This window comes from Aulonocara sp. 'chitande type north' Nkhata Bay, linkage group LG10 (assembly GCF_057382095.1).
Source record: "Aulonocara sp. 'chitande type north' Nkhata Bay isolate Kocher_YH1m ecotype deep benthic linkage group LG10, A_spYH_male_GT1.1, whole genome shotgun sequence".
NCBI classification, from domain to species: Eukaryota; Metazoa; Chordata; class Actinopteri; order Cichliformes; family Cichlidae; genus Aulonocara; species Aulonocara sp. 'chitande type north' Nkhata Bay.
In genome coordinates this window covers 14,797,597-14,823,477 of record NC_141353.1, presented here as the reverse complement: position 1 = coordinate 14,823,477, position 25,881 = coordinate 14,797,597, and the positions used below count along the sequence as shown (strand labels likewise).

The window sequence follows — 25,881 nt, the reverse complement described above, 5'->3', positions numbered from 1 at the left end:
AAAAAGGAGATTGGTGTGTCTCAGTGTTCACTAATGCTGCGCTCAGGCAAAGCAAGAGGACTCGGTGTGGGTTAGAGTTGAAATACGGTACTCAGGGTTTTAATGAAATCTACTAGCAGCCACAGGTTTTAAGAAAGCATTTGCATACTTTGAAGGCAAATAGATCCAGTATGTGAAGTTGTACATAGGTTTTAGGGCCAATTGAGTCTTGTCTGAAAACATGAAAATATTCTTTTAACTGACTGCATTAACTATGAGACTTCAGAAAAACCAAACTTAATAAATGGTTGTTTTTTGAAATTATAATTTTTTTAATAAAAGGATTTTGAAATGCTGAAGAAGAGAACAAAGCCTCTTCAACGTCTAAAGGCACATAAAGCAAACGTTATGAATAAAGATTTGTGGCTGTATTGTGAAACAAAAAGTGGCTGCAAAATTGATGACTTCTGTTATATTTTAAATATTTAATTTATTGCAAATAAATTATTTTTTAAGCATCATCTTTGTACCTGACTTCGTTCATTGTATTTTCAATAACCCATAAAAGGTTCCTTTTTATGATGCACTTGCAGGTCTGTGAAGGCGCATGGGCTACAGCGTAACATTAAAAGAACATAACTTTCTGTACCTGCAATTAACTTACATGTACTAATGTCAATGGAAAATTGTATTTAGTAGTCAGTATAATCTTTTAGTGATATAAGTTTGCATATGGTAGAATACTGCATGTAGTGATTTGTATTAGGAAATATTCAACCATGTATACTTAGAGGCATATAATCAATTGTGTGTGATCTCTAGCAGGCTGCAGGCTTGGTGTGCACCTCAGGAATGCACCCCCACGTCCTGGGAGAACGAGAGAGCTTGTACCTGGTTTTATTGTTTTACGGTAGGATTAACGTAGCTATGTCTGTTTTAGTTTAAGTGCTTCTTTACATATAGATGAACTGCTGGACTTCCTCACCATGTTATTTAGGGTGAGGGGGAGACTGCCCTCTTTGTGACCAAGGATGTACCTTTTGTACCTTCATGTTATATGACCCTTTGATCAGCAGGAGACACACACACACACACACACACACACACATACGTTCAATGGAGTATAAAATAAAGACCGGGGCAGTGCTCAGCGCGAGTCTCTCAGTAGGGAGCTGCCCTTCTGTGTGTTTCTCTTCTCTGAGTCTTTACTGAAGAAGTGTTTTATAACATTTTCCTTAACAACTAATAAGTTTGCTTTCGTGAGGCTCTTCCCTGCATTTCATTGTCTTCGCTGACTAGTAACACCAGAAGGGGCCCAAGAGTTTTTGGGGACTTACTTCTGTGGCTTTTAAACCCTAAAACACGCTGCGCCAAAAATTGGTCCACCCCAAGGATTGGGTTCCCCGACATAGTGTAGAGAGTAACATAGTGTACGCTGTTAAGTGCCAGGAAGATTGCCAAACAACCTCTGGCGATGTGGATGGCACAACACGGAAGAACTACCTGGTCAGGCCAGGACTCTGCAGTCTATTTACACCTACAGGCCAGTGGACCCTCTTTCATTGATGAGGACGTAACCATCCTGGACAGGAAGGAGCACTGGTTTGAGCGGGGAGTCAAGGAGGCCATTTACGTGAACAGAGAAAGACCATCTCTGAATTGAGGGGCCTAACGGTACATCTTTTACCACCGTATAATGCTATAATTGCAGCCATTCCCCAACTCTCTGTGAATGGTAACCATGGCCATTGATCAGTGGGCTTTAATCAGTGGTTGTTGATCAATGGTCATGAGAATTTGCATAATAATGATGAAGGAACTGACCTCACAGCCCATTGTTCCTTCAGTGGGCTGGTTTCAGTCATTATGCAGATGTACTGTTTATAACATAGGTGTCAAACTCTGGCCCGCAGCCTAATTACGTTTGGCCCGCGAAGCCATACCAAATTACTACTAGAGCTGGCCCACTGGTATTATACAGCTAATATATATATATTGTTTAGTATTAAGCTTTGCTTGTTCCATATTCAGTTTTCCAGCAAAACTTATTTGAGTCCATAAGAAAAGATTCATTCTTATATCTGGAGGAAGATTTTTTTTTTCAATAAATATTAATGTTAGCCCGTGACTTTGTTCCAGTTTTGAATTTTGGCCCACTGTGTATTTGAGTTTGACACCCCTGCCATAAGTCATTGTTGATTTTGTCTTCTAAAATGATGTTTAGAAGAGGACCTGAAAATGGCCAACGTTTGTTTGTAAGCTTAATTAAACAGATGTTAGCCTTGGATGCAAACCAGCGCATAACACCGTCGGAGGTTCTCCGGCATCCCTTTTTCAACCCTAAGAGTTCCCCTTGCATTGACATGAGTGCTGAAAGACCACAAAACCCTGTGGTCTTTCAGCACCCTTCAAACTTGAAATGCAAGAGATCAGAGAAAATCAACTGCAGTTTTCAAAACTCGGTTGAATTTTCTCAGCAAGTATTCATCCACACGTCAGCCAGCCCATCCTTCAGCTCAGATGTGCTTGAAATAGTTGAAGGGAGCATTTTGAGAAACCACTACAAGGTAGAGGCTTTCCTTGGAGAAGGGGGCTTTGGTATTGTAGCCAAATGCCGTGATACCAAAACCAACCGAGCTGTGGCTATTAAGGTGAACAAGAACAACCCTGATATTCTGCAACAGGCAAAACTGGAAATTTTAATTCTGGAGCAGCTGAGAAGGTTGGATCCAGATGCCGCCAACATTGTTCAATGGAACGGCTTTTTCCACGACGGAGAGCGGGTTTGCCTGAAATTTGAACTCCTAGACCAATGCCTGTGGGACTACATACAGGACCCGAATAATCGGCGTCTCCCCATAAGCGAAGTCAGGCCAATTTTAGGTCAACTCACAAATCCTCTGTCCCACCTGGGTTCTGTGGGAATAGTGCACGCTGACCTCAAACCTGGAAACATCATGGTTGTAAATCGCTATGAGTCTCCAGTCAAAGTCAGACTTATAGACTTTGGCCTCGCATGTCCTGCGTCTGCAGTGATGCCTGGTGACCGTGTGGGGACAGTTGGTTATAGTGCACCTGAGGTTATGCTTGGCCTTCCTTACAATGAAGCAAGTGACATGTGGTCTCTGGGGCTGGTGGCTGTGGAGCTTGGTACAGGGGTGCCACTCTACCCTGGAAAAAAATATGATGTTTTGAAATTCATCATAGAAACTCAGGGTCAGCCGCCAGATCATGTTCTCGATCCTGGCGTGTACACTGAAGACTATTTCACAAAAGACAACTACAACCAACAACGCTGGACATTTAAGACCGCTCAACAATTTAAATACGAGACAGGATATGAATCTTTGGAGACAAGATACATAAAACTGACACGTCTGGATGACCTCGAACAAATAATGCTGTTTAGACGAGGACCAGAAGATGGCCAACGCTTATTTGTCAGCCTAATTAAAGAGATGTTGGCCTTGGATGCACACCAGCGGATAACACCCTCTCAGGTTCTCCGGCATCCCTTTTTCAACCCTGGCCTCTCCAACAGGTTCCCAAGTATCAACACTGAAAAACCATACAGAGTCAATCTCCAGCATGGCATCTTCCACCCTGGACAAAAGTGATAAAAACACAAACTGGGGTTGGAAAAGGATATTAACAGCAAATTACACTGGAAATATTAATTAAGCTGCTCCAATAATTATCACTTTGGCTTTTTTTTTTTTTTTTTTAATTTTCACTCCCCCCACCCCAACCAGTCGCGGCAGATGACTGTCCCTTCCTGAGGCTGGTTCTGTCGAAGGTTTCTTCCTTTTTAAAGGGAGTTTTTCCTTCCCACTGTCGCTAAATGCTTGCTCATAGGGAATCTTCTGATTGCTGGGGTGGCCAAAACTCTAGGGGAAGTAGCAATTCTTGTGAAAATTAAAAAAAAAAAAAAAGCCTACCAATATTCAAAGCAGAGCAGCGGACACCTTACCATCACATCAGTCCTTTAATCCGACCTAAAACACCATGTTTACAGAAATAAATTCCATACAAATTGGAAATAAATTGTTGTTTTTGATTGTTTATAAATATATAGTGCTACCCTTCAGCCTCCTAGTAGACATACCTGTGTTATCCCCAACTCTTTGTGAATGGTAACCATGGCCATTGATCAGTGGGCTTTAATCAGTGGTTGTTGATCAATGGTCATGAGAATTTGCATAATAATGATGAAGGAACTGACCTCACAGCCCATTGTTCCTTCAGTGGGCTGGTTTCAGTCATTATGCAGATGTACTGTTTATAACATAGGTGTCAAACTCTGCCAAATTTGGCCCGCAGCCTAATTACATTTGGCCCGCGAAGCCATACCAAATTACTATTAGAGCTGGCCTACCGGTATTATACAGCTAATATATATATTGTTTAGTATTAAGCTTTGCTTGTTCCATATTCAGTTTTCCAGCAAAACTTATTTGAGTCCATAAGAAAAGATTCACTCTTAAATCTGGAGGAAGATTTTTTTTTCAATAAATATTAATGTTAGCCCGCAACTTCGTTCCATTTTTGAATTTTGGCCCACTGTGTATTTGAGTTTGACACCCCTGGTTTATAAGATTGGGGAAATCTTCAGTTAGCTGAGACTGAAGAAGTCACTTGGATGAGTGATGAAAAGTTTCTCCCACTGAAAACGCTACGTCCAGATGAACAGAATTTAAACTTTTGGAGACACATGTGAATACATCGAAGAACAACTTGGGTTTAGTATCTTACCCAGCTCTTACAGTGAAAATGATTAAACCAATGGCATTAAGGCACCAGTCTTCTAATATATTAGTAACAATATGTAACTTTCACTTCTACAATTACTATTGATATTTCACACACACAAAATATACATCGATTAGCCTGTCTTGTGTGACATTTCATGCGGTCTTGGTGGGTGGGGGTTGCCTGCTAGCGTGGGGGCCCCAAGTAATTGCTTAGTCTGCTAATGCTGCTTGCTGGCTCTCAGTTATATGTTTTCATCAAAATCAAATTTACTTGAAAAAGTGCACAAAAGAAATGTGGTTCCAGGTATGATTAGCTAAAAAAGGTCTGACCAGATACGTGCATGGCATATAAACCAAACTATACACGGGACACATAGTGCAGAGTAAGGCACTCACATACTGTATGGCTATTAAACCTGTTCTTAGTTTAAATATCTGAGGATGATAAAGATGGGGACTGCTGTTGTTAAGTTTGAGAAGAGCACATTTCCTCTCAGACCTGCAGTAGAAGACACTCAGGTCAATAGGTCTTTGTTTGGATGCAGTGGGGGATGGTGTCCTGTAGTTTTCCAAAGTCTTGCAGGCCTCTCCATACCGATGGTCATAAGATGAGAGCCCCTTTACAGCATTTTATTCTTTCAAGGGTAGCTTCTTTTTGAAGCGGTTTGGTTTTCAGTTTAGTTTTTATTGTTAGAAATATTTGGATTTTGTTTAGTATTAGATGTATTTATTTATTAATAAGATTCTTGTTAGGGGAAATATTTAAGGAATTCTGAATAGGTATTACAATTGGAATACAAAAAGGTCTACTTGAAACTCACTTATGTAGACACACTAGTCGAAATAAATGTGTATGTATAACTATTACATGCATGGACGGGTGGGAACATTTGACCAATGAGTAAATCTAGAAACATTTCCTGTTGGTACACAATAATGTTGTATTTTTTTAACTTCAGTTAAATTATTAGTTAAAAACAGCTTTATATTTTGGTGTAAAGTTTAATCATTTTTGGCACACAGATCTTCGATGTTATTTGCCACGTGGTCATACTTCGTCCAGGTTTTTGCACTGGTCAGCGCGTACGAAGCTTGGCTTCCAATACACACACATCAGGGGGTTAAATGTTCCATTTAACTTTTACCGCAGAGCTGGTCTGCGCGCCAAAAAATTTAAAGTTGGAGGGAAGATAATCGATTGGCTTTCTGGCTCCTCCTTTTTTACTTTTGACCCACTGACAGAAAGCAGTAACAGTAACAGCCAATCGACCGTGCGTCTTCCTTTTAGACTCCATCGTGATTGTTTACAAACCAGGAGAGATCCACCAATAGTAATTAATTTCCTCTCACGACGTTTCTGTCAGGGCCAATCAGATAACAGCACTTTTATTCCAAAACCCAATGGCAGGTTAGGGCGGGACAAAGCGCGAGGTTTATATAGAGGCTGCGATTTCTTCTTCATCACTAGCAAACCAACGACTGCTGTGGTTCGATTCTGAAGAACTATTTAAATAACCAACGATGTCTGGAAGAGGTAAAACTGGAGCAAAGGCACGTGCCAAGGCTAAGACCCGCAGCTCTCGCGCCGGTCTGCAGTTCCCCGTCGGCCGTGTCCACCGTCTTCTCCGCAAGGGAAACTACGCAGAAAGAGTTGGCGCCGGGGCCCCAGTTTACCTGGCCGCGGTCCTGGAGTACCTCACCGCTGAGATCCTGGAGTTGGCCGGCAATGCTGCCAGAGACAACAAGAAGACTCGTATCATCCCTCGCCACCTCCAGCTAGCTGTACGCAACGACGAGGAGCTGAACAAACTCCTCGGTGGCGTGACCATCGCACAGGGAGGCGTCCTGCCCAACATCCAGGCCGTCCTGCTGCCCAAGAAGACCGGCCAGTCTGCACCGAGCTCCGGCAAAGCGGGAAAGAAGGCCTCCTCTCAGTCACAGGAGTATTAGCTTGCTAGCTAATAACTCTTAACACCCAACGGTCCTTTTAAGGGCCACCCACTCCTAATTGAAAGAGCAACTTTTCCTGATTATTGCTGTCTTGCATCCCCTTTCGCATGATTTTTATTTAATAAAAAGTCTGTTTTGTAAGCACTGATGTATTCTGCTGATTTCAGGCTAATCGATGCTACTTGCTAGTTTTGGAGACCTGCTAGCCTGGCCGGTTGAGCTGAATTTCAGACTGGTGGTCTCTAACCCCACTGATTATACCGTGAGCTCGAGAGTTGTAATATAACACTATTCATTTACCACAGGGCTGTGTTTCATGACCGGCGGTTAACAACAAACAAGGAAAACAAAAATGGCCTCCACTTATCAACATTTACTGTAGGTACATGGGCCAGAGCCTGAAACACCGGTTGCATTTCACCTTATTAGTAGCATGACTGAGCAGCTTTTGTGGTGACTGATTACAAATTACTTTTGGTTTGGCAGAAAGGGCTCTTTAGTATGCATTTGTGGCTGAAATAATGATCTGTGTAGGCATATTGTATTATATGTATTGCGTATTTCCATCTAAAGCATAACATGCTACAACTAACTCACCCTAATCTGAGTTTCAGCTCTCAAAAGTGTTCATATGCACAGAGCAGTTTTAAATTTGTATCCATTTTGAAGGGTTTCCTGCACCACAATGACCAACAGACCTAACAGCCTCAATCAATGACTATATTTTTGGAGTAATAAGTAATATCACTGTAAAGTGAAACGCACCCATTAGGAAGGGAAGATTATTTGCATACATGCTCTTTTTATCCTGCATTAGTGTTCCTTGGGTATATGCCTGAGAAATTGGAGCTCTAGTAACCCATTTCTAGAATTAAGGTGGGGTGTTTTACCATTTGTTTTGTATTTGCTTCCACCTTTATCTTTGCGTATGAGCGACCTGAATAATATGTTTGTTTGTTCAAAGTGTGGTTAAAGCTTGAAAAACATGCCAACGGCTCATTCTCCTTAAAGCTCCAGGTGTTTCCTCGTTACATGTGAAGAAACCGGCAGCTGCAGTTTACCAGCACAGTGACGTCTGACCCAGTATGCACAGCTCCTGTGCAGCAGCCGTACCACTGAGGAATAATTTGAGTAATATATTTCATTATTCCGAAGCACAGAATAATTAGATGTTAGGCAGTAAATTATCTCCACATAGATCAGGGGTGACAGACATGAGGCCCGGGGCCAGAACTGACCCAGCAGACTCCAGTCCGACTCACTGGACAGCTTTGGAAAATGTGAAGAAGGGTGAAAATTTAGTACTTTTAACTGTGTTTTCATACGTTTTACACTATCTACTATAGAAATTTCAGTTTTACAAGCCACAGTTTAAAAAAACAAAAAAAAAAAAAGAGACATTTTCTGTGAATTAACAACACTTTTTCTTTAGAACAAAAGTTGGCTTGCAGAATGAGTTTGACATCTTTGCCATAGATCATAAGCATTTATGAGCATTGATTGAAGATGTCTCAAATAGTGCATCACAACAAGACACCTGCTAACAGACAGTTGTTCATTCTGCTTTTCAAAGTGCTCAAAATACCTTTAATTCCCCATCAAGGAAAGAAAGCATTTGGCAGAAATTACACCAAACTTTCAGTCAGTGGAAACATGACATCTTGAGTGTAATTCCCAAATGCTGCCACCAGGGGTCACCATGTGATGTTTGAAAAAGTTCACAAAATGACTTGTGGCATAAACTGATTGTTGCCCATATGTGTTTTTATTTAACAACTATTGAAGACAGATCACTGTCTGTGCTGACAGATGTGCACCATAAGCCATTTCATAACACGGAGGAAAGAAAGGATTTCAACTGTTACATAAAATAGTACGACATCTGAAAAAACACAGCAAAGCACTATTTTAAAGTGTCATTAGTATATGCCCAGCTATAATACATAATTAATCCTTTTGTGGGATCCATAACTGATAAAATGATTGGTTGTTTTATATCAGAGGTGGGGATGGATTACGTATTTTCTCATTAAACCTCAGTCGTGTGCAGCTAAACTCACCCGTAACCTTTCCACAGGACATATTTCAGTCTGCTTTGAGTGCTTTATAGCGGCAAAAGCAGCATGACGCACCAAGTTTGAGCCGAGCCCAGGACAGGCTGAACCAATTACTCGGGCTTGACAACGTGTCCAACACCAACATCCAGGCTAAAAATTCCAGCTCAGAAGGAAAAACCCCGGTGTCCACTGGCTGTTATAACTATAATTTTCTGAGTTGACATTTTCACAGTCTCTAAATTTACTGGTGATGCTCTTTTCAGCTGTTTGTGGCAACAACAAAAAAAGATCTCTGGTAAAACAGTCATTTTGGTCGTTTCATGGAATTTGTTGGCTTTCCTTCTGCAAGTTTTGAAGTTTTGATTTTCATTATCCACAAAACACCTCGTATGTTAATTACAGTTTGGTGAAGCTGTGACTGGAACAAAAGCAAATATCTAGACTGAAAAGAAGGGTTTTTCCAAGTTCATGGGTAATCTTTGTTTATACAGCATCTGAAAAGTAATAGAGTTTAGATGTACTCAAGCTGCTGTGAAATAAACAACTATATTTGTCTGAACATGAGAAAATCTTGGTATAAGCAACAAATCTGTGAGAAACAAAGTTATACATGGACACAGAAGGACCTGCTTAATGAAGGGAAAGAGGAATGATGAGTGGGAAGAGAAAAAAAAAGAGGGCTGGAAAGAGGGGGGTTGGATCTGCTACAATGATGTTCAGACACACCGAAACATTCACTTTGAACGTTACTCAACAGCAGCGAAGATGCTCGAGAAAAGAACTGGAAGACTTTTCACATGAAAGCTTGGGAGGATGCCTTGTCTTGTGTTTTTAATCTTTGGACTGAATCATACTGCAGAAGAGGAGATGTTCCTTTCGAGCTTGGGTATGGGAAAACAAAAATATTTATTTGAGTGTTTGTATGTGTGTGTGGAAGACAGAAGGGCATCACCAGGGTTTTGCGGCAGGTTACGCATCTTTGCATTATCTTTAAAGGCAGGCTTTTGATTTAACTGGGAGGCATGAGCAGGTGAAAGTCATCTGACAGGGAGAAAAATAGGAGCCAAACCCAGGTGGCTCTGAATGGACACTTTAGTGTGTGTGTGTGTGTGTGAGAGAGAGAGAGAGGGAGAGAGTTCTCAGGCTGTCTTTGGTGAAATAACAGTATGGTGAGGTATTTCTCCGACATGCCAGTGAGGTGCAACTGTGCCTGAGTGAGTATAGCTTTCTTGCTATGAGGGAACTTTGCTTGTTTACATGTAAATAAGTATCTGATGAGTCCATACAGACATACTAAAAAAGCTGAAGAAGACAAGTGGACAGATGTCACGCGTGAAGACAGTCCATTGGTTTTGTGGGCAGCTCAAACTCTTTTGCGGTAATGTCTCTAATTTCCTGTTGTTCACTAGTTCGTTTGGCTTTGTGCCTTTTCTGAGCATCATTTGACTAATCACATGATTTGAGCTGGTACTGTTTTTTCTCAGTGTGACTGGATTTGTTTCAATTTAGCCAATCAGGAGGTTTGAATGGCATTCTTGTGTGTGTGCATTATTACTGTACAGCAGCAATGTTCTGATATTATTCCAAAAATGAGACCCGGTGTTTCCCATAACTCTACAAACAATTTGGGCTGCAGATGTTCTGTGATCGCTCCACGATCACCGCCTCCTTCTGGATAGTATTTCCTGTCCTGAGCTGAGCCTCGCCAACCCCTCAACATGTGGCATCAGAATAATTACAGGTTACATTTAGGTTAAGGTTTGTCTAAAAGGAAATGTTTTGTTTTGTCCTGTCAGTGTTAAGGGAAGGGGTAGGATTGATGCTTGGTCTGAGAGGAAGTAAAGAGTGAGACCCTCAATTTAAGGCAATGAAATCTGCGTTATGTGTAAGCTGCTTCTCATCAAGCTTCCTACACAGCCTGCATGAGTGTTGACTGCCTGAGCCCCCACTTGCATAATTGTTGCCATCTTCACTGTTTCCACCTGCAGCCTAATGTCATCCTGCAGAGACCTGCAGACATCTGTTTCACAGTGTGTAACTGCAGGGTTCACAAGCTGACTGATCCAAACCTCCTACCAGACAAGCAGTTCAGTATCTGTGGGAAATCACACACTCACAGCATAGCTTGTTTTGGACTTTTATTATTATCATCTCAGAGTGCTCACAGCCAGGCTGAGATATCACTGCAGACAGTTCAGAAAGACTGAAAAGTTCATCTTCAACTTGCTTTGCCTGCCTGGACTTTTGTGCATCTGCAAGCTACTTTGCAACCCACCTCCCCACCAACTCCACTTTACCTGCTTTGTCTGACTTCATTTATATACTTTCCTCTATGAGAATTACACTGTGGTACTGGGCAGCATGGTGGCACAGTGGTTAGCAATGTTTTTCCCCTGCCTTACATAGTTCAGTGACATGCTGTTAGTAAGGTTAGGTTAACTACTGATTGTCAATCGGCCATAGGTGTGAATGGTTGATTGTCTCTCTTTCTTAGCCATGTGACATACCTGTGCAGGGTCAACCCCACCTGATGCACCATGGCAGCTGGGATAGGCTCCTGCAATCCCGAATTGGATAAGTGGAAGCAAATGGATGGTCTTTAGTCTATGTTTTAATAATTATTACTATCGTCATGGCAACTGCAGAACTGAAGAAGCCTCTCAGATGCGAGGTGAAAGGTTTATTCTTTCCAAGCTCCTTAGATTATCTTCATGGTAGTGCTCCTTGATTAAAGTAATATATTGATATCCACTTGGGTACCTATCTATATAAGTAAGTAAGCAGCTATCTATTCTGTTAAAGAAAGATATGTGGAAACTCCTTGGCCCACTAGATAACTGCATTCACCATTTATCTTTCAGATGTTCCATTTCGTTAAATAATAAAGACTGCATTGTATTTAAAAATCACTTCCATCTGCTTGTTCACATGGATGAACAGCTATATGGGGATTTCCATTGTAATCACCATTTAAAGGTCATTTAGTAAACTTTACCCCCTCAGCTGTAGCCTCCACATGATCGCTGAGGACTCAAAACACAAACCTTATCTGCAGACCTCTGCAGTCTTCAGTCCATCGGGTTACTAAGCTGCCTCTGTTTGTTTGTTTTCATTCTCCTCAGTGAGTCATCATCCGTCTCATTTCCTCCCTCTACTCTCTGGCCGCCGACCATGGGAAAAGCCTTGAGAGATCAATAGTGGAGGCTTTCTCCCACTCTCTTCTACTCTCTCTGTGTTTGTCTGTAAGCCAAATAGTTCCTGTGGGATGTCTGAAAAGATGCTCACATGTGTTCGCTCACTTCCTGTGGACCTTTCATATCGCTCTGCTCCATCATTACACAGTGGAAGCATTGTAATCCACCGTCGTCCATTTAGTTAGCGTTATCATAAAGTGTTGTTCGACAGTTTTCCAGAGTGGAAACACTTCTTTTGGAGTTCGTTGCATCAGCGGTCCAGAGCTCAGAGCAGGAAGTCAGAGGACACAAGGTCTTTTCCATCACCGCCTCCTACACTTTATGTTATTTCCTGCATGGGTTAGACTGTTAACACCTGCTTAACCCATAGACACTTTTAAGGAGACAGCCCCGCCTTGTGTGATTGGGCGGTGCGGTCCATTTGAACTTTCATTTAATGGAAAGCTTGTTGAGAGCCTGAACATTTCAACCATTCTCTCAGCAGGATGTGAACTCTGTGCAGAGCTAATTCTGGAGTGTTCTGAAACTGCATGTTCGGGTGAAGTTATTTACTCATAATTGCCAAAAAAAGGAGAAGCAATCAATATGGAGGAATTGGGAGTATGTTTTGGAGGGCAGTGCCTGGTTCCCCTCTACTGTTTGTAACTGTAATCTGATGTAATTCTGCACCGGGATGGGCAGGAGAAGGGGTTGGGAGGAGGGAAATAGCAGAGGAACTCAGTGAGTGAATGAAAAAAGCAAGGAGCTAGACATACACAATAATGTGGACACTGCTCTATGTGCTAGCAACTGTCAGGCAAACCCATGGACCCAGCTTTTGTCTGGACTTAGCAAGAGTAAAGAGATGGTAAAAGCTGCCTGTCTGTCAGTGAAGTAAGTAAACACTTGGCTGTTTTCACCAGCACTGTTGTGCTAATATCTTCTCTTTGTAATATAACTCTATTTTATTTCATGTTTTTTATTGATCATTCCAGCTGTTAGATTTTCTGTGTATTCCTCTGATTTTTCATTGTTCACTCTAAACCAAAGTCATTTCTCTTTAAAAGTGGCAGCCCAGTCTGTGTGGCAGGCAAGTATCTATTTTCAGAAGCTTGTGGCAGCTCTGAAGGGCATAACTGCCTCCATAATGACAGGTTACTATGCGAGGGCCTGCATTCGCAAGCATTAAAACTGTTCCTCTGCCTGGGTGTGTACGTTAAATTACTGAGGCTTTTTGGAGCAGGAGCATATGTGTTTGTGTGTGTGAGTGTGTGAGTGAGGCAGACAGAGGCACATTAGCCTGCCCACTCTCCTGTCCTGTGTCTGACTGCGTGGCTCAAAGAGGCCCAGTGTTGACAGGCAGTGGGGCTGACAGCAGAGGCGCGAGGGGTCCTGTGTCAGTGACGAATAGAGGGGATGGTCTGTTCTTCGTGTCACTGGGTCCTCTGAGATTCGCACACTGGACGCGATTGTCAGACGTATGCGGTTTCACCCAGCAGCCTTGCCTGGAGTGACATCAGACGCAGACTGAACGCCCTGTTGTGTAAAAACGCCGTGAGCTAAACTTGGAGCACGCTGGATATTTAAATCTTTTTTAATTAATCAGTGATGACAACATAGGCCGACAAAGAGCTCAGGCCCTTAAAAAAGTGTCTGTGGGAATGACGTGTCTTCTGTGCACTATAACAAACACCGCAAGACATGTCACAGAGTTTAAACCGAATCATTCAAGCACAGTGGCACTGGCGGCGTTGAGCTCTACTTTGAAATGTAAAACCAAGAGTCAAGCACGACACACAGCAGCTTTTCATCCTCGGGTAGACACAACAGACATTAGATAGTAAGGTAGTTGCGTCTACTCTAGTTTTGCTTAGATGCCCAGATGGCAAAACAAGTGATAGTGAAAGATGCGGATGGGAGCTTTTAGTGGAAATATGAATGAGTCATCCGGGCTGCCTATGTGTTTGTGCGTGTTTGTTTGAGCCATGTCTAGTCCTCATGGCTTGTTGTAGCTCTCCTGTCTGACTGGAGGAAGACGAGCAGACAGCCGGCTCTAATCTGCAACATGTTTCTGCAGACAGTTTGGACTGTTTGTTTGTAAGATCACGGTGACTCACCACAGCCAGACGAAGCAGTCATCTGACCCCTGATGAGTAAAGCACCTGCAGAGCCAGCTCAAACCTTCTGCTATATATCCAAAGCACATTTCACATAAAATCTGTGGTTGCTATTGTTGTGTTTGTTGCTCTCATTCTCGAACGTTTTTGTTCTTTTTTTTAAAGGCTGAGGCATAAATCAATAGCAGCTTTCTTGATGGATTGCTCTGTGTTTAGTTCTGAAGAAACAATTACTCTGTACAACGGTTTGGTCACATGGGCTTATAACTGGGACAGAAGAGCTTCTATGGAAAGCACTGTTCTCATTGTAGTACAACTGTAGTAGCAGTATTCCCAGTGCTCCCATTCATGCCCTGCCACTCTGTCTCTGCGCTTCAGGACCTTCATGAGTCGGATAACTCTGCCAGTCCAGCCGACATGGACCGCATGAGCAGGAATAAAGTGGAGCATGGGCGACAAACGCACCAGGTCTTACAGGTGAGGCATTTCTTCCTGCGGTGCCACTGACTATTTATAGCAGACACAAGTTAAGATAAATTGTAACTTGTTTTACTAGCAGCATCTGTTGTAAGTCAGCTTTATTCAGCATTACTGAGAGGTTTACGCGTTTAAAAGCAGGAGCATAGCAGTAATATCAGCTTCACATCCATTAGTGCAAGCTTTCAGAGCAAGCATATCTGGTTTTATAGCACAAGACTATAAGTGTAGTAATGTAAGTGTGCTTTTGCTCTAACTTTTCTGACTTTCTTTCTACAACTCTTTATTTTTAACTCTTTATTTTTTAACAAATACGTCTGACTTTGCCAAATAAAATCAGTCATTATCCTATTAAAATGATCCCAGTGTTTCCCAGCTGCAGACAGACATCTGGGTTGTGCACGGATTTATTTCCAGCATCACAAAATGTAGCTGACTATTGAACTAATGCCATGTACAACACATAAGAATTTGTCCATCTGTAAATCTTATTCATGGGAGAGAAAAAAAGCCACATTACTGGGTGAGGCCTGTAGTGCAATCCAATTCAGGCTTAATTACATGCTATATGTTATGTTGTGACACGCTGTTTACTTCATGCATACAGATCCAAATATTACCCACTACTATTGTCTTAAACAGATCCTTATGCTGTGTAAAAATAACTCTGATGATGTTTTATTATTTTAACAGAGCACTCCGCTCGACTTGATTGAAACAGGCAAATCCCTCAAAGTCCAGGCAGAGCGCCCCCACCTGGTCAGCCTGGGAAGTGGACGCCTGAGCACAGCCATCACTTTACTACCACTGCTGGAAGGTCACAACCCTTATGTGTGTGTGTGTGGTTTTGAGAATATATCTGTGTGTTTGGTTGACAGTTAGGGTCTCAACTGGAGAATTATAATCATAAGTGGAGTCTACTGTATTTTACTGACACTTCCTTAAGTGGAATTGCCAAATGTGAGGCAATTGTTCTTTAATAAGTAAGCAGCACAGAATGTCAAGAGTAATGAAGTGACAGTGACTGATGACACACTAACTTCTGAGCGTGTTGTTGTTACTTGTACTGAGGCACACTTACAAATGCTGCCTGTGATTTCCTTGCACCATTTGTCTCTGTCTTCCCCCGAGCCTTAACATTTCACAGGAGAGAGAGGAGAGGCTGTGGCACCCCAGAGAAAAGAGGGGATTTGTGTGTGTGTGTGTGCTCCATTTCCTCTGTGCTAAAATATAAATATAGTATGTGTTTGTGTCAGGCTATATTTACTGTACCTACAGACAAAATGTAACTGATAACCTAAGAACAACACACCAGGGTCAGCAGATGGGTGTATTAATTTCCACTGATGAGATCCCTGTTATCTGTCAGGCTAAACACACCTCCTGAGACCTACACCTGTTATTTAACATGAGTTCATAAGCTGGTTCCATTTGTGACTCAACTCACATCATCACTGGCTTTGAACTGCAGGTCTAAGAATGTTTTACTAATGTATTTCGAACCACATGACTCTCCAAAATTATTGACAGATGTTTTTCTTTCTTGTTGCAGGGAAAACCACGCTGGGCAGTGAGGGGACAGATATCCCCCTGCAGGGCCCCGGCATCGCAGCTAAGCATTGCTACATTGAAAACCAGGGAGGCAACATCACCTTGTACCCATGTGGAAACCAGTGCTCAGCAGATGGCGTTCGCCTCACCAAACCTTATCGGCTTACTCAAGGTAGCACCGTCACAGGCTTAAGTAACTAAAATAACTGCTCTTTACCCTGTTTACCAGTTTTACCAAAATACAAAATATAAACCTGATGGTGACAGACTGAGTAGGGCAAACAGTTGCTTTTGCAGAGCCGCAATAGAAAATAAAATGTTGAGTATCCGAATGTCTAAATTAAGGCTACGTTGATAAAAACACTGCCAGGCGTCATGATGACAAAACAATTCCAAGCCCTTCCGGTAACATGCATAGTTGCTATAAAAAAAAAAAGACATTACAGTCCCACCCCCCTCAGTCCCCTCTCTATAAGATCCAAGCCAGCAGCTATACCAAAATGTCATTTGAAGCCGGTATGTGTGGAGGCAGCAGCTGCTGAACAAGAATACTTCAGGCTTTGCTTCATTCAAAGGACAACTGAAAAAGACCAGTACTCGTAAATGGAGGAAATGGCTTTGTTTATACATCATAAGGAACAACGATGCGGGTCTATGGACTCTAAAGGATCAGCTACATGTTAAACTTCGTGTGGAATATCAGTACAAAACTTCAGGAGTATCAGGGATTCTTGAAAGACTCCAGAAATGCAAGCTACTGATGAGGAGCTGATTTCACTTACCGGTTAATTACATGTAAGTTGAACTAGTCAGCTCATGTTAGTTAACAAGTCAAAACTTTGTTTAGGAGGTTCAAACTCGGCATTTCATCATCAAAAAAGAAAGAAATCTTTATTTTACCACCTCATCTGGTGGTTTGCAATCACACCTCACTCACCTTCCAGTGCACCGATTACTGACAAAGGAAAGCATGAATTGGTCTGCATACTGTAGGACACATGCAGTGGTCTGTAAAAAGTATAAAGTTGTAAGATCTAAATTAAATTATAATGTTTGGAAAAAATACATAGATTAACAACAGTCCAGTTATTGTGATATGAATGATGTTGACAGCAAATAAAGTTTTGTATGTCCATGGCCGCCTCCCCTGGCAGGGTGCATGCTGTGCTTCGGTCAGTCGGCCTTTTTCCGTTTCAACCATCCCGAAGAGGCTCAGAGGATGAAGAGCATGCTACCAGAGGGGACCCGCGGGCTGAGCGCCACAAAAACTCCATCTGGTAAAGATCCCATTTTAATGATTATTAAATGCAAACACCATTCCAACATTTCCTGTGTTCCTAATATAATCTTGTTGCAACAACTGTGTGTATGAGGGTTGCACAGTTTGCTCAGCAGCTATTCTGGGCAGAGCAAATGCTTTGGGCACACAAACCACTTTGGAGTCATAATTTCCTGCTGTAAAAGTCAATCAGTTCCTGTTAAAGTTGAATAGGTGCCTTACAATTTGACACTGTTTAGTTTAAAGTGATTAAGAGGCCGGATGTCTGGGTAGAATGACATTCAGACATCAAACTTTAGGTGGTTGCCTTTTTAAAATACCCACAGATCAAGGCTTAGATCCTTGTTAGTGAGATTTTAAGCAGTAAACAAAATCTGACTGAGATACTTGTTGCAAAAGCGAAAAAGTCAAACATTTTCAGCCCTGCTAGTCTTGACGTTTGACTGAAATATTATTATCTTTGACAGGATGCAGAAATAGCTTGTTCAGAGCTAATTATCTGTGGCCTACATTGTGATCTACTCCACTTAAATCTGTGATTCTCGCTCAGTGTGTGACCTCGTTGCACAAAAAGATTGCTGTAATCTTTTCTTGCTTTTAATATGTCAGCTGTTACACTTACATTTGTGTTATGTTATACTACTCTGGCCCACCGCCTACTGTAACTGCTGCCCTGTGCTCTAGGTGATATTTAGAATCTATTCTCCTCTGACCTTACTGCTCTGGCTGTCAGTGCCTGAACAGTAAGAGCCGCCACACCCTGCCCACTGTGTTCACTCTTTCCTGACCAAACCCTGATTTCATCTGCTCTGAATGAGGTACATGGCTGTCGATGTATATTTAGCTGCTTTGGATCCCTTTAGGATTGCAGCACAGCTAAGGAGCATCCCGACCACTGGTTCATACAGGAACCTATGGGCTCCAAGACATTTATCACTATTAAGCCACTATGTATGAATGTGCGTGTGCAACAACATGCGCAGGCGGGGTGTGTTTTTCCTTGTGTGGACTGACCCTCTGTGTCCTGGAGCCGTCCTGAGGCATGGTGGAGGTCAAAAGGACAAAGATGTCACACTGAGTGTTTATGTGTTTGCTCAACTGTCTTCTCCCTTTATTCAGCAGGAATGCTCATGCACAAGTGTTTCTGTCTTCCTCCTGCAGACCCCCATAAGGCTCTGAATGGGAACCATGACTCCAAAATTAACAGTATGGCAAAAACCTTGCAGGACTCTTTGGTGCTCAAGACTTCATCATCACCGGGGATTGGTAAACATCCCGTTCCCCCAGACATGCTCAATGGAACTAGCAACTCCAAAATAGATGTCTCAATTTATGAGAACAGCAGCAGCTTCCTGGGCCATAACCTTGACAGCAAAACACCTGCCCGGTTACCTCATACCAATCACACCCCTGTCCCGCATCCACGGCCCTCACTCTCTGTGGCTGCAAGTGGTACCAGTGGAAGTCAAAAGGCCCAGGAGAGTCCAAAGCCTCTGAGGAACGCAAGGGCAGAGGCAACATCATGCCCCACACAACATATCAGGGGGTCAGGACAGAGCGCAGAAAACTTAAGCCAAAGCCACAAACCATCATCCATCAAGTTTTACCCAAAGACTCCGTCAAGCCCTCAATTAAGGGGTTCCACCCTACAGAAGAGATCCCAGAGCCCCTTGCGAGAGCAGGTTCAGTCTCTTTCCCATGTAGACATATCTCAAAGGGTCATTACTCCAGACTCGTCTGGGTCCACCGCCCTGAGGGTGCCCGGCAGAGGGACCTCAGGATCGCAGGGTTCGGCTCTGCCCCTTCCCTCACAGGGCTTCAATGCTAACCCCATCCTAGAGAGCCCCCAGGGCAACCGCAAACTCACGACTCCTTCAAAAGCAGAAGTCATGCGGGCACTGTATGCCCAGAGTCCATCACCACTCCCTGGGCTGGAGAAGGAGCAGGGAAGCAGGCAGTCAAGGCCTGCGCCAGGAAATGCCATGGTCTCAAGCTTAGGCTCTGCATCTGGCTTGTCTCCTGTCGCTAGCCCTCATAGCGTAAGAAAGACTTCTTTTCCGACTGCCAAGGGATCATCCGGCAAGGACCCAAATCTTCCAAAACCATACACTCGGGAACGTAAAAACAGCATCTCTGAGATCAGCGACAATGAGGACGAGCTGCTTGAATACCATCGCTGGCAGAGAGAGGAGAGGCTGCGTGAGCAGGAAATGGAGAAACTGGTAAGTGAACATCAATACTGGTTTGCAGTTGTGGAAACAAGTATAAGTGCAGTGTTCAATCTCTTTTTAGCAGTGTTTGAATCTTGTTTGATTGTAGAAAGGAAATAAACGTATTTGGTTTATTTTCCACGCTATGAACAGAGATCTTTAGCTTCATACACAGCAATAAAAACAACACAGGACTATGAATGAAGACTAAGACTACAGGGATAACAAAGTGTATGACTATAAAGGGCATAAACACAGTTAAGTAGAAGAGGCACTGCTGGCATAGCAGACTCCATGTCTGCTTTCATGTCTTCTCTAAATCCTGTTGCATACTTCCAGCAGCTCATCTCCTCTGAGCATTACTGGAATGGTCAGCCCATGTGGCCCGAATGACACGGAGTGAACATTCTTCCAGAAGTGTTGGGGTCCAGAGCGGAGGGTCGGGCTGGTTATTTACCAAGAGAATGAGCTGCTTTTACTTTCAAAGCTATCTGCGCTCGACTCAAGGCTCTTTCCTATTTGTACCCACACTCGATCACAGATCGTATACTTGTAATCCATCTTCAGTCTACTCCTCACACACACCACCCCCTACCCAACCCCCATACATCAGCCCCACCTCATCCTGCCGGCTTAGTGACAGCTGAAGCGCCCACCTCAGCGGCTGGTCGCTGCCTGGCCTTCATGTCCGCACTCTATTTAAGGACCCAAAGGGTTTCTGGTAACAAATAAAATAGTTACTACTTGAGCGACTCTAGAATTGTGTTGAGTCACCTGCAGTGTCATGTGTAGACAACGTTGCCTACTACCCAAGGAGTTAAAGAACAGATATTTCTTGAACTAAGCGTGTGCTGGTTAGTTTTTTTCCCTTGTGATCTATATTTGAATTTATTTCTTTATAAGCCTGTCTTGTCTGGCAGCTCTTGGAATCAAAATTGGGATCTGAATTCACTATTGTGTCAAATATATTTGCTTTTCCAAAATGAGCACTATATACTCTCTTTAGGCTCCTCTTGTTCATTTTTGTTATTGTTCTTAAGTGCAAGTGTAATATGGCAATGCCGGGCTTGACAGGCATGAAGAAAGAGTAAGAAAAGGGCCAAGAAAGCAGGTGAAAAGACAGAAATAAGAGGACTTTACATAAGTGGAAAATCTATATCTATGTGTATATATATTTTAATTTAATTCCAGTATTTGACTTTAGTTTTTCACAAGCTAAAAGCAGTATCATTTGCTGTTTTGTCAAACACCTTCCTATGCAGAAGCTTTGTGAAACTTTACTGAGTAATAGCACACATAGAAATCATATGTTCTGACTCGACCAACCACTTTGTGACCATTTTAATAGGCAACTGTAATATTAACTAATTATTGTAAAGTCAGATAATAATTATGTAGAGGTTTGGCTCATTAGCTTATTTGCATGAAGGCCAGTGTGGGATAGCCGGACTCTGATCAGAGGTTAAAAAGATTTTTTTGGCTTAATTTGGCAGAAAGGTTGGAAAAGTGCCTTAAGTGTAAACCTGGCTCCTACTAAGAATGAAAAGTTAAATTATGAGCTTTAGCAGTTTCTAGAAGTTTTTTTATTTTTATTTTTACATTAATTTTCCGGGGGCTTTGATCTGTGTTGCCATGTGGTGTTTAGCAATCTCGCTTCAAAGCCAGTCCTGGGCTCAGACCTGCCTGTTATTTTTCTCTCGTTTCCCTCAGTATCTGTAACTGCATGGGTTTTGTCCACGTGCCCTGGTTTATTGTCTGTTAGGTAGATTTATAACTTGTTTAAGCAAGAATGGTTGTCTGTCTTTGTGTGTCAGCCCTGTGATAATCCAGCTCTCTCCCAGTGTCAGCTGGAGCAGTGATTCTCTCCTGCCCTCTCGTTTTTACCACACAGTCTTGGTTCTTTAGTAGAATGGCGCTAACAAACCCCACTGGCATGTAGAGAAACATTTTCAGGGCCTTTAATACGTTCTTGTTTTTTAGTATCATAATCTTGTATTAAACCCTCAAACACACAAATTGCAGACCTGCTGGGACAGACAAAAGGAGGATATCCTCTCAGTAAAATACATTCCTATATTTGGCAAGCCACACTCTTGGCACAGTTGGCACAGATGCAGAACCCACCTATAGTTATAATATTGCCTGCACTTTAAAACCCTATTCTGCAGGTTATCTCTCAGGAAAAGCAAAGGGCATTGTCAGAGAGGAAGTAATGCAATAGAGAATTTAATTTTAGCACCACTTCCACTGAGAAGTGGCCACAGGGTATTTTTGAGAGAGAGCTGGAGTTAATTGAGAAAGTTTCCTTTATAAGACATGAAATTCATGCATTTGCTTCGTTGGTTATAGTAACAACTCATACAGTCACGTGGAACAGAAAAGTACACACTCGTTCAATATGAAATCCATCGTTCTACAGTGAGGAAGATTATTCACTAGTGTAAACGTTCAAGACACTTGCCAATCCTCCCAGGAGTGGAGATCATTGCAAAAATTACCTCATGGACAATTATTGGACAAAATATTATAAAATATTACAATTATAAAAAGCAACCAACAAGCATGGCTTCTGACAGTGGCCCTCATTTACTAATATGTGTGTGGAAATGTTGTTATAAAGTGCATATGCTAAATTTTCTTCGGGTTTATGAAATGTGGGCACTCCCCATTTTTTCTTTATAATGAAACGCATTTACCTTTAGGTGAAGCAGACACTGTGGTGAAGTGGAGAAACTGGTCGCTTGTTAATGAAGTTAATGAAAATCTAGATTCTCCAGCATCTGGAGATCTGAAAATCTAAGATATTTATGTAAATACATATTTTTCAGAATAACTGTGCTCCATGAGACAACATCTCAGAGGTATTAAAATAATTTGTATTGTGCCTACTGATGCAAACTAAGGGTGAAACTAAGTAAGAATTAATGTTGAATCATCAACTTAAAACCTGCTTTACTATGCTCACTTGTATTAAAAATGTAATAACATATAGCTTAAAATAATTAGCGTTACAATCTATAAAACCATTTTATGGTTTACGTTGACTTTATATCTATATATTTAGCCCCTTTTCCTAATCTAGAATGTCATTTCATAGTTTTCACAGTACTGCTTTTTTCCCTCAGACAGTCTGAGGGGTAAATCTTGCAACAACAGAGCTGGTGGTTTTAACTGGCTGATTTTTTTATGTAGCAGACAAAAGCAGAGTACAGGAAGAAGCACATTGGGTACAATTGTACCTCGTATTGCCAGACTCCTCGCTGGAATGATGATTACATACTCCACATCATTTTAGTATTAAAGCAAACATGCTATTGTCTGCTGTAATGAGAGACAACACTGGGCCACAAGTTCAAACCATGTGAGATGATGCAGTAGGCAAAAAATAAGTTTGTAAAAAAGTGCAACATCTACCGCAATACATTCATCCAGCACACACAGATCTTGCATTTTTGGGATTTCTTAGTTACAGCAGACTGTGTTTTCATAAACAACTCAAGCAGCTCAGACAGGTTTGACCAAGAAGCCCCCTCCCGAGAGACAGTCTGCATCAGCTTCAGCCCCGCTGCTATCGGGTTACTGTTGTTCCATGCCAGCGGCAGAGGGACAGCTGCCTAAATGGGACAATGTCACTCAAGGACACGAATCTATACAGTGATCTCTAATATCAGCCGTGCTTACATTTTGCATGTCTTCTAAAGGAGCGACAGAGACTGGAGACCATCCTGAATTTGTGCGCAGAGTATAATCATGAGGACGGCTCTGTGGAGCTGGTGAAGAGTGGTCTGCTGGGTGCTGGTAGAGGACTTTGTTCAGACTCGGGAGGGGGGATGGCTCTCCCGGGAGACGGCCGAAACCAGAGGGTGAGAGAGAACGACGAGGAAATCCAGAGAGAGGAGTCTAGCAGCACAGAGAGCACGCACCAAGAGGTAAAATACACATCCTAGTGTTAAATGATGTGGCTGATCTGAATTGTGTTATTTTTATTAATATGTAAATCTGCACTCAGTGTGAAGAGCTGTTAGCTGGACAGGAGGAGATTTACCTGGAGGAGGAGAGGAACAGGATCCTGGCCAGGGTTGATGATTTGAAACACAGAGTCAGTGAGCTGGAGCAGCAGCTGCAAGAGACCAAACATGAGGTCAGCAGGCACACATGTACACTGCCGTTTATAACCATTAATGAAATATTTCACCTTTTAGCTTGCGTGCTCTTAGATCAACTCACCAATGCAGCAAGAGGAGCAGAAGCTCTTTATAGTATTTGTTTAACTTGCAGACTCTGACTCCATATTTGTCTGTAGGTGGAGATGGAGCAAGCCCTGCTGCAGGCAGAGTGGCGGGCAGAACAGGAGCAGGTGGAGGCTGAAAATGAAATAATCTCTCAGCTACAGCTCAAACTCAACCAGCTGGACAAGGCCACCCAGAAAGAGAAGGACAAGGTGGGCGTAAATCCAGTAGGCGTTGATTTTACATGTACAAACTGCACGTGAATAACATGTTCTTGAATCTGAACACGTGAATCTCACTCATTCATCATGAATATGCAAATATTCTAGATACACTAAAATCTACATATAGACAATCTTGTCAGCTGACTTGCACTGCTTATGTCGAAAACACAAGAGACACATGCACACATCTGTTTAAAAAACACAGAGTAAAAGAACAACTTCAAGTCTTGCCGAATGTGATCAAAAGTGCTTATGAGATATGCAGAAGCTCTTTTAATTATATTTAATAATTACATTTTACCAAATGCTCTAAACATCTTAAATGCATAACACCTCTGCTTGGCCTAACCTCTAGTTCCTCTAAATCTTCTCTAACTTGCCTTGATTACCAGTTAGCCTCCAAGCCTGACTGCATGAATTTGAGTTACCCGTGATTTTATTTTTCTCCTTGGTGTTGTACGTGTGTCTGAATGTGGGCATAACTGTGTGCACGTGTATGTGTGTGTGTGTGTGTGTATTTCTGTGTGTTTTTAGGGGAGGGCTAATGTGTCGGCTGAGCGGAAGGCCCTGGAAAAGCAGAGGAATGAGTACAATGAGCTGAAGAGGCAGTTTGATAAGTGCCCCTTGTCTCTAAGGGAACAGTTACAGGAGCAGCTCAGCAGGGTCAGTGTTCTCACGCAGCCCACAGGCTGGAAATAGTGAGTTATAATATACAGAATACTGCAATACTGCACAGAAGCGACACTGACTCTGTCTTGAAGCACTCAGAACTACTCATAAGTCTGTGCATTTCCTCATTTTCTCTTGTGCTTCATCAAATACACCAGGTTTATCATGTTAATGTTACCTGTAATCGTCAGTGCACAAAAGGAATCTCATTCAGCAGGTTTTAGTCTGCTGCTTATTCGCTGCCATTCCCTCATTCTGGATGCTTGACAATGTCAGTCTCAATTAGTAATAAATATTAATATTATTAACAGCTTTGCTCTAAAATGTGCTTGCCTTCTAGTAGAAAATGAGTTCGAAAACCTTGAGTAATTTTCACTCAAACCCAATTTCAACTCCAGTGTGTCGCCTTGCCTGTACCACTTTTGTCAATGAATTCAAAGAAAAGACTAAAAAAAAACAGGTTGTTATACTCAAAGAAAACTCCCCAACCTTGCTACACATGCTAGTCAGCTAACGAGTTGTAAGTTGTTTAAACTGTTCACTTACGTCTGAGACGTTATGCTGGGAGCCCTCAGTAGCCCAGGCAACGTTTAGTGAGCCAGCAGCCCCTTCTATTGGACAGCAACAATGTTTAGTTGCTATCCTGCAAGAAAAGAAGGCTGCTAGTGCAAACATTGCTAACTTTAGCCTTAATTTAGCTAACCAATATGGCATTGTGTGTGGGTATGTGCAAAGTTATGTGTGGAAGTATCAGCAGGATTTAAAATACAGTCAGGTTTTTGAAGAATGTGGTTTAATAGTCCATGTCCATAAAAACTATGCTACATGTTTTCTCCTGTATGGTCAGCTAGAAAATGACTTTCCAGGAACATCGACAGAAAGAACCATTGCTTACACAAAAGTAGGCCTTATTAAGTACAGTATTAAATAAGCAAATAGAAAAGGTTAAAGGGGCAAAGACAGTTTCTGTGCTATGTTTCTTTAGCAAGTGGTGGTCAGTGAATATTTTCAGCTGCTGATTGATTTGCGGCAGTTTATTCCTTAAACTGTATTTAACAGATGCACCCAACCTACAGGTAACACTGATTCCTTTATAAATTCCTGTTTCTGAAGCCTCTGCTTAGGAGTTTTAGGTGGTCCTATCTTAGATTTTTGAAAGCAGGCGTAAAGGAGGTAGCTCGCTGTGAAACAAAAACACACTGCATGCTGATACAT

The 25,881-nt window shown here is 42.2% G+C and overlaps 3 protein-coding genes and 1 long non-coding RNA gene across 9 annotated transcripts in view; 3 read left to right on the top strand and 1 right to left on the bottom strand.

Annotated features, from left to right (window-relative positions):
• Positions 1-2,252: 2,252 nt before the first annotated feature.
• Positions 2,253-4,087, top strand: LOC147320468 (homeodomain-interacting protein kinase 3-like). The gene has a single exon (XM_086307626.1). It carries the CDS (start codon positions 2,253-2,255, stop codon positions 3,594-3,596), a length of 1,344 nt encoding a protein of 447 aa, XP_086163752.1. The 3' UTR covers positions 3,597-4,087.
• A 2,087-nt stretch (positions 4,088-6,174) lies between these two features.
• h2ax (H2A.X variant histone) lies at positions 6,175-6,828 on the top strand. The gene has a single exon (XM_086308481.1). It carries the CDS (start codon positions 6,252-6,254, stop codon positions 6,678-6,680), a length of 429 nt encoding a protein of 142 aa, XP_086164607.1. The 5' UTR covers positions 6,175-6,251; the 3' UTR covers positions 6,681-6,828.
• Positions 6,829-9,466: 2,638 nt separating this feature from the next.
• The window catches only part of phldb1a (pleckstrin homology-like domain, family B, member 1a), a 29,374-nt gene continuing 12,959 nt past the window's right edge, over positions 9,467-25,881 (top strand). For 3 of the 6 annotated variants that reach the window (XM_086308474.1, XM_086308473.1, XM_086308471.1), the window contains exons 1-10: positions 9,467-9,623; positions 14,406-14,504; positions 15,198-15,321; positions 16,057-16,227; positions 17,210-17,332; positions 18,496-19,556; positions 23,246-23,473; positions 23,554-23,685; positions 23,848-23,985; positions 24,532-24,660. In XM_086308474.1, the coding sequence (XP_086164600.1) occupies positions 14,445-14,504; positions 15,198-15,321; positions 16,057-16,227; positions 17,210-17,332; positions 18,496-19,556; positions 23,246-23,473; positions 23,554-23,685; positions 23,848-23,985; positions 24,532-24,660 (2,166 nt within the window). In that variant the 5' untranslated portion in view covers positions 9,467-9,623; positions 14,406-14,444. Of the gene's footprint in view, positions 9,624-12,618; positions 12,805-14,131; positions 14,505-15,197; positions 15,322-16,056; positions 16,228-17,209; positions 17,333-18,495; positions 19,557-23,245; positions 23,474-23,553; positions 23,686-23,847; positions 23,986-24,531; positions 24,661-25,881 lie in introns of those variants that run through there. The other 3 variants (XM_086308470.1, XM_086308468.1, XM_086308469.1) reach the window with 2 other exon arrangements.
• The window catches only part of LOC147320465 (uncharacterized), a 32,626-nt gene continuing 23,914 nt past the window's right edge, over positions 17,170-25,881 (bottom strand). The window contains exons 3-6 of the long non-coding RNA XR_015131266.1: positions 23,772-23,908; positions 23,590-23,664; positions 23,226-23,444; positions 17,170-17,329 (exon numbers count right to left, since the gene is read on the bottom strand). This is a non-coding gene — a long non-coding RNA (uncharacterized LOC147320465). The remainder of the gene's footprint in view (positions 17,330-23,225; positions 23,445-23,589; positions 23,665-23,771; positions 23,909-25,881) is intronic.

Bases quoted from the DNA above. Each gene is read 5' to 3' on its own strand.
- h2ax (XM_086308481.1), top strand. From the start codon at position 6,252: ATGTCTGGAAGAGGTAAAACTGGAGCAAAGGCACGTGCCAAGGCTAAG.
- LOC147320468 (XM_086307626.1), top strand. From the start codon at position 2,253: ATGTTAGCCTTGGATGCAAACCAGCGCATAACACCGTCGGAGGTTCTC.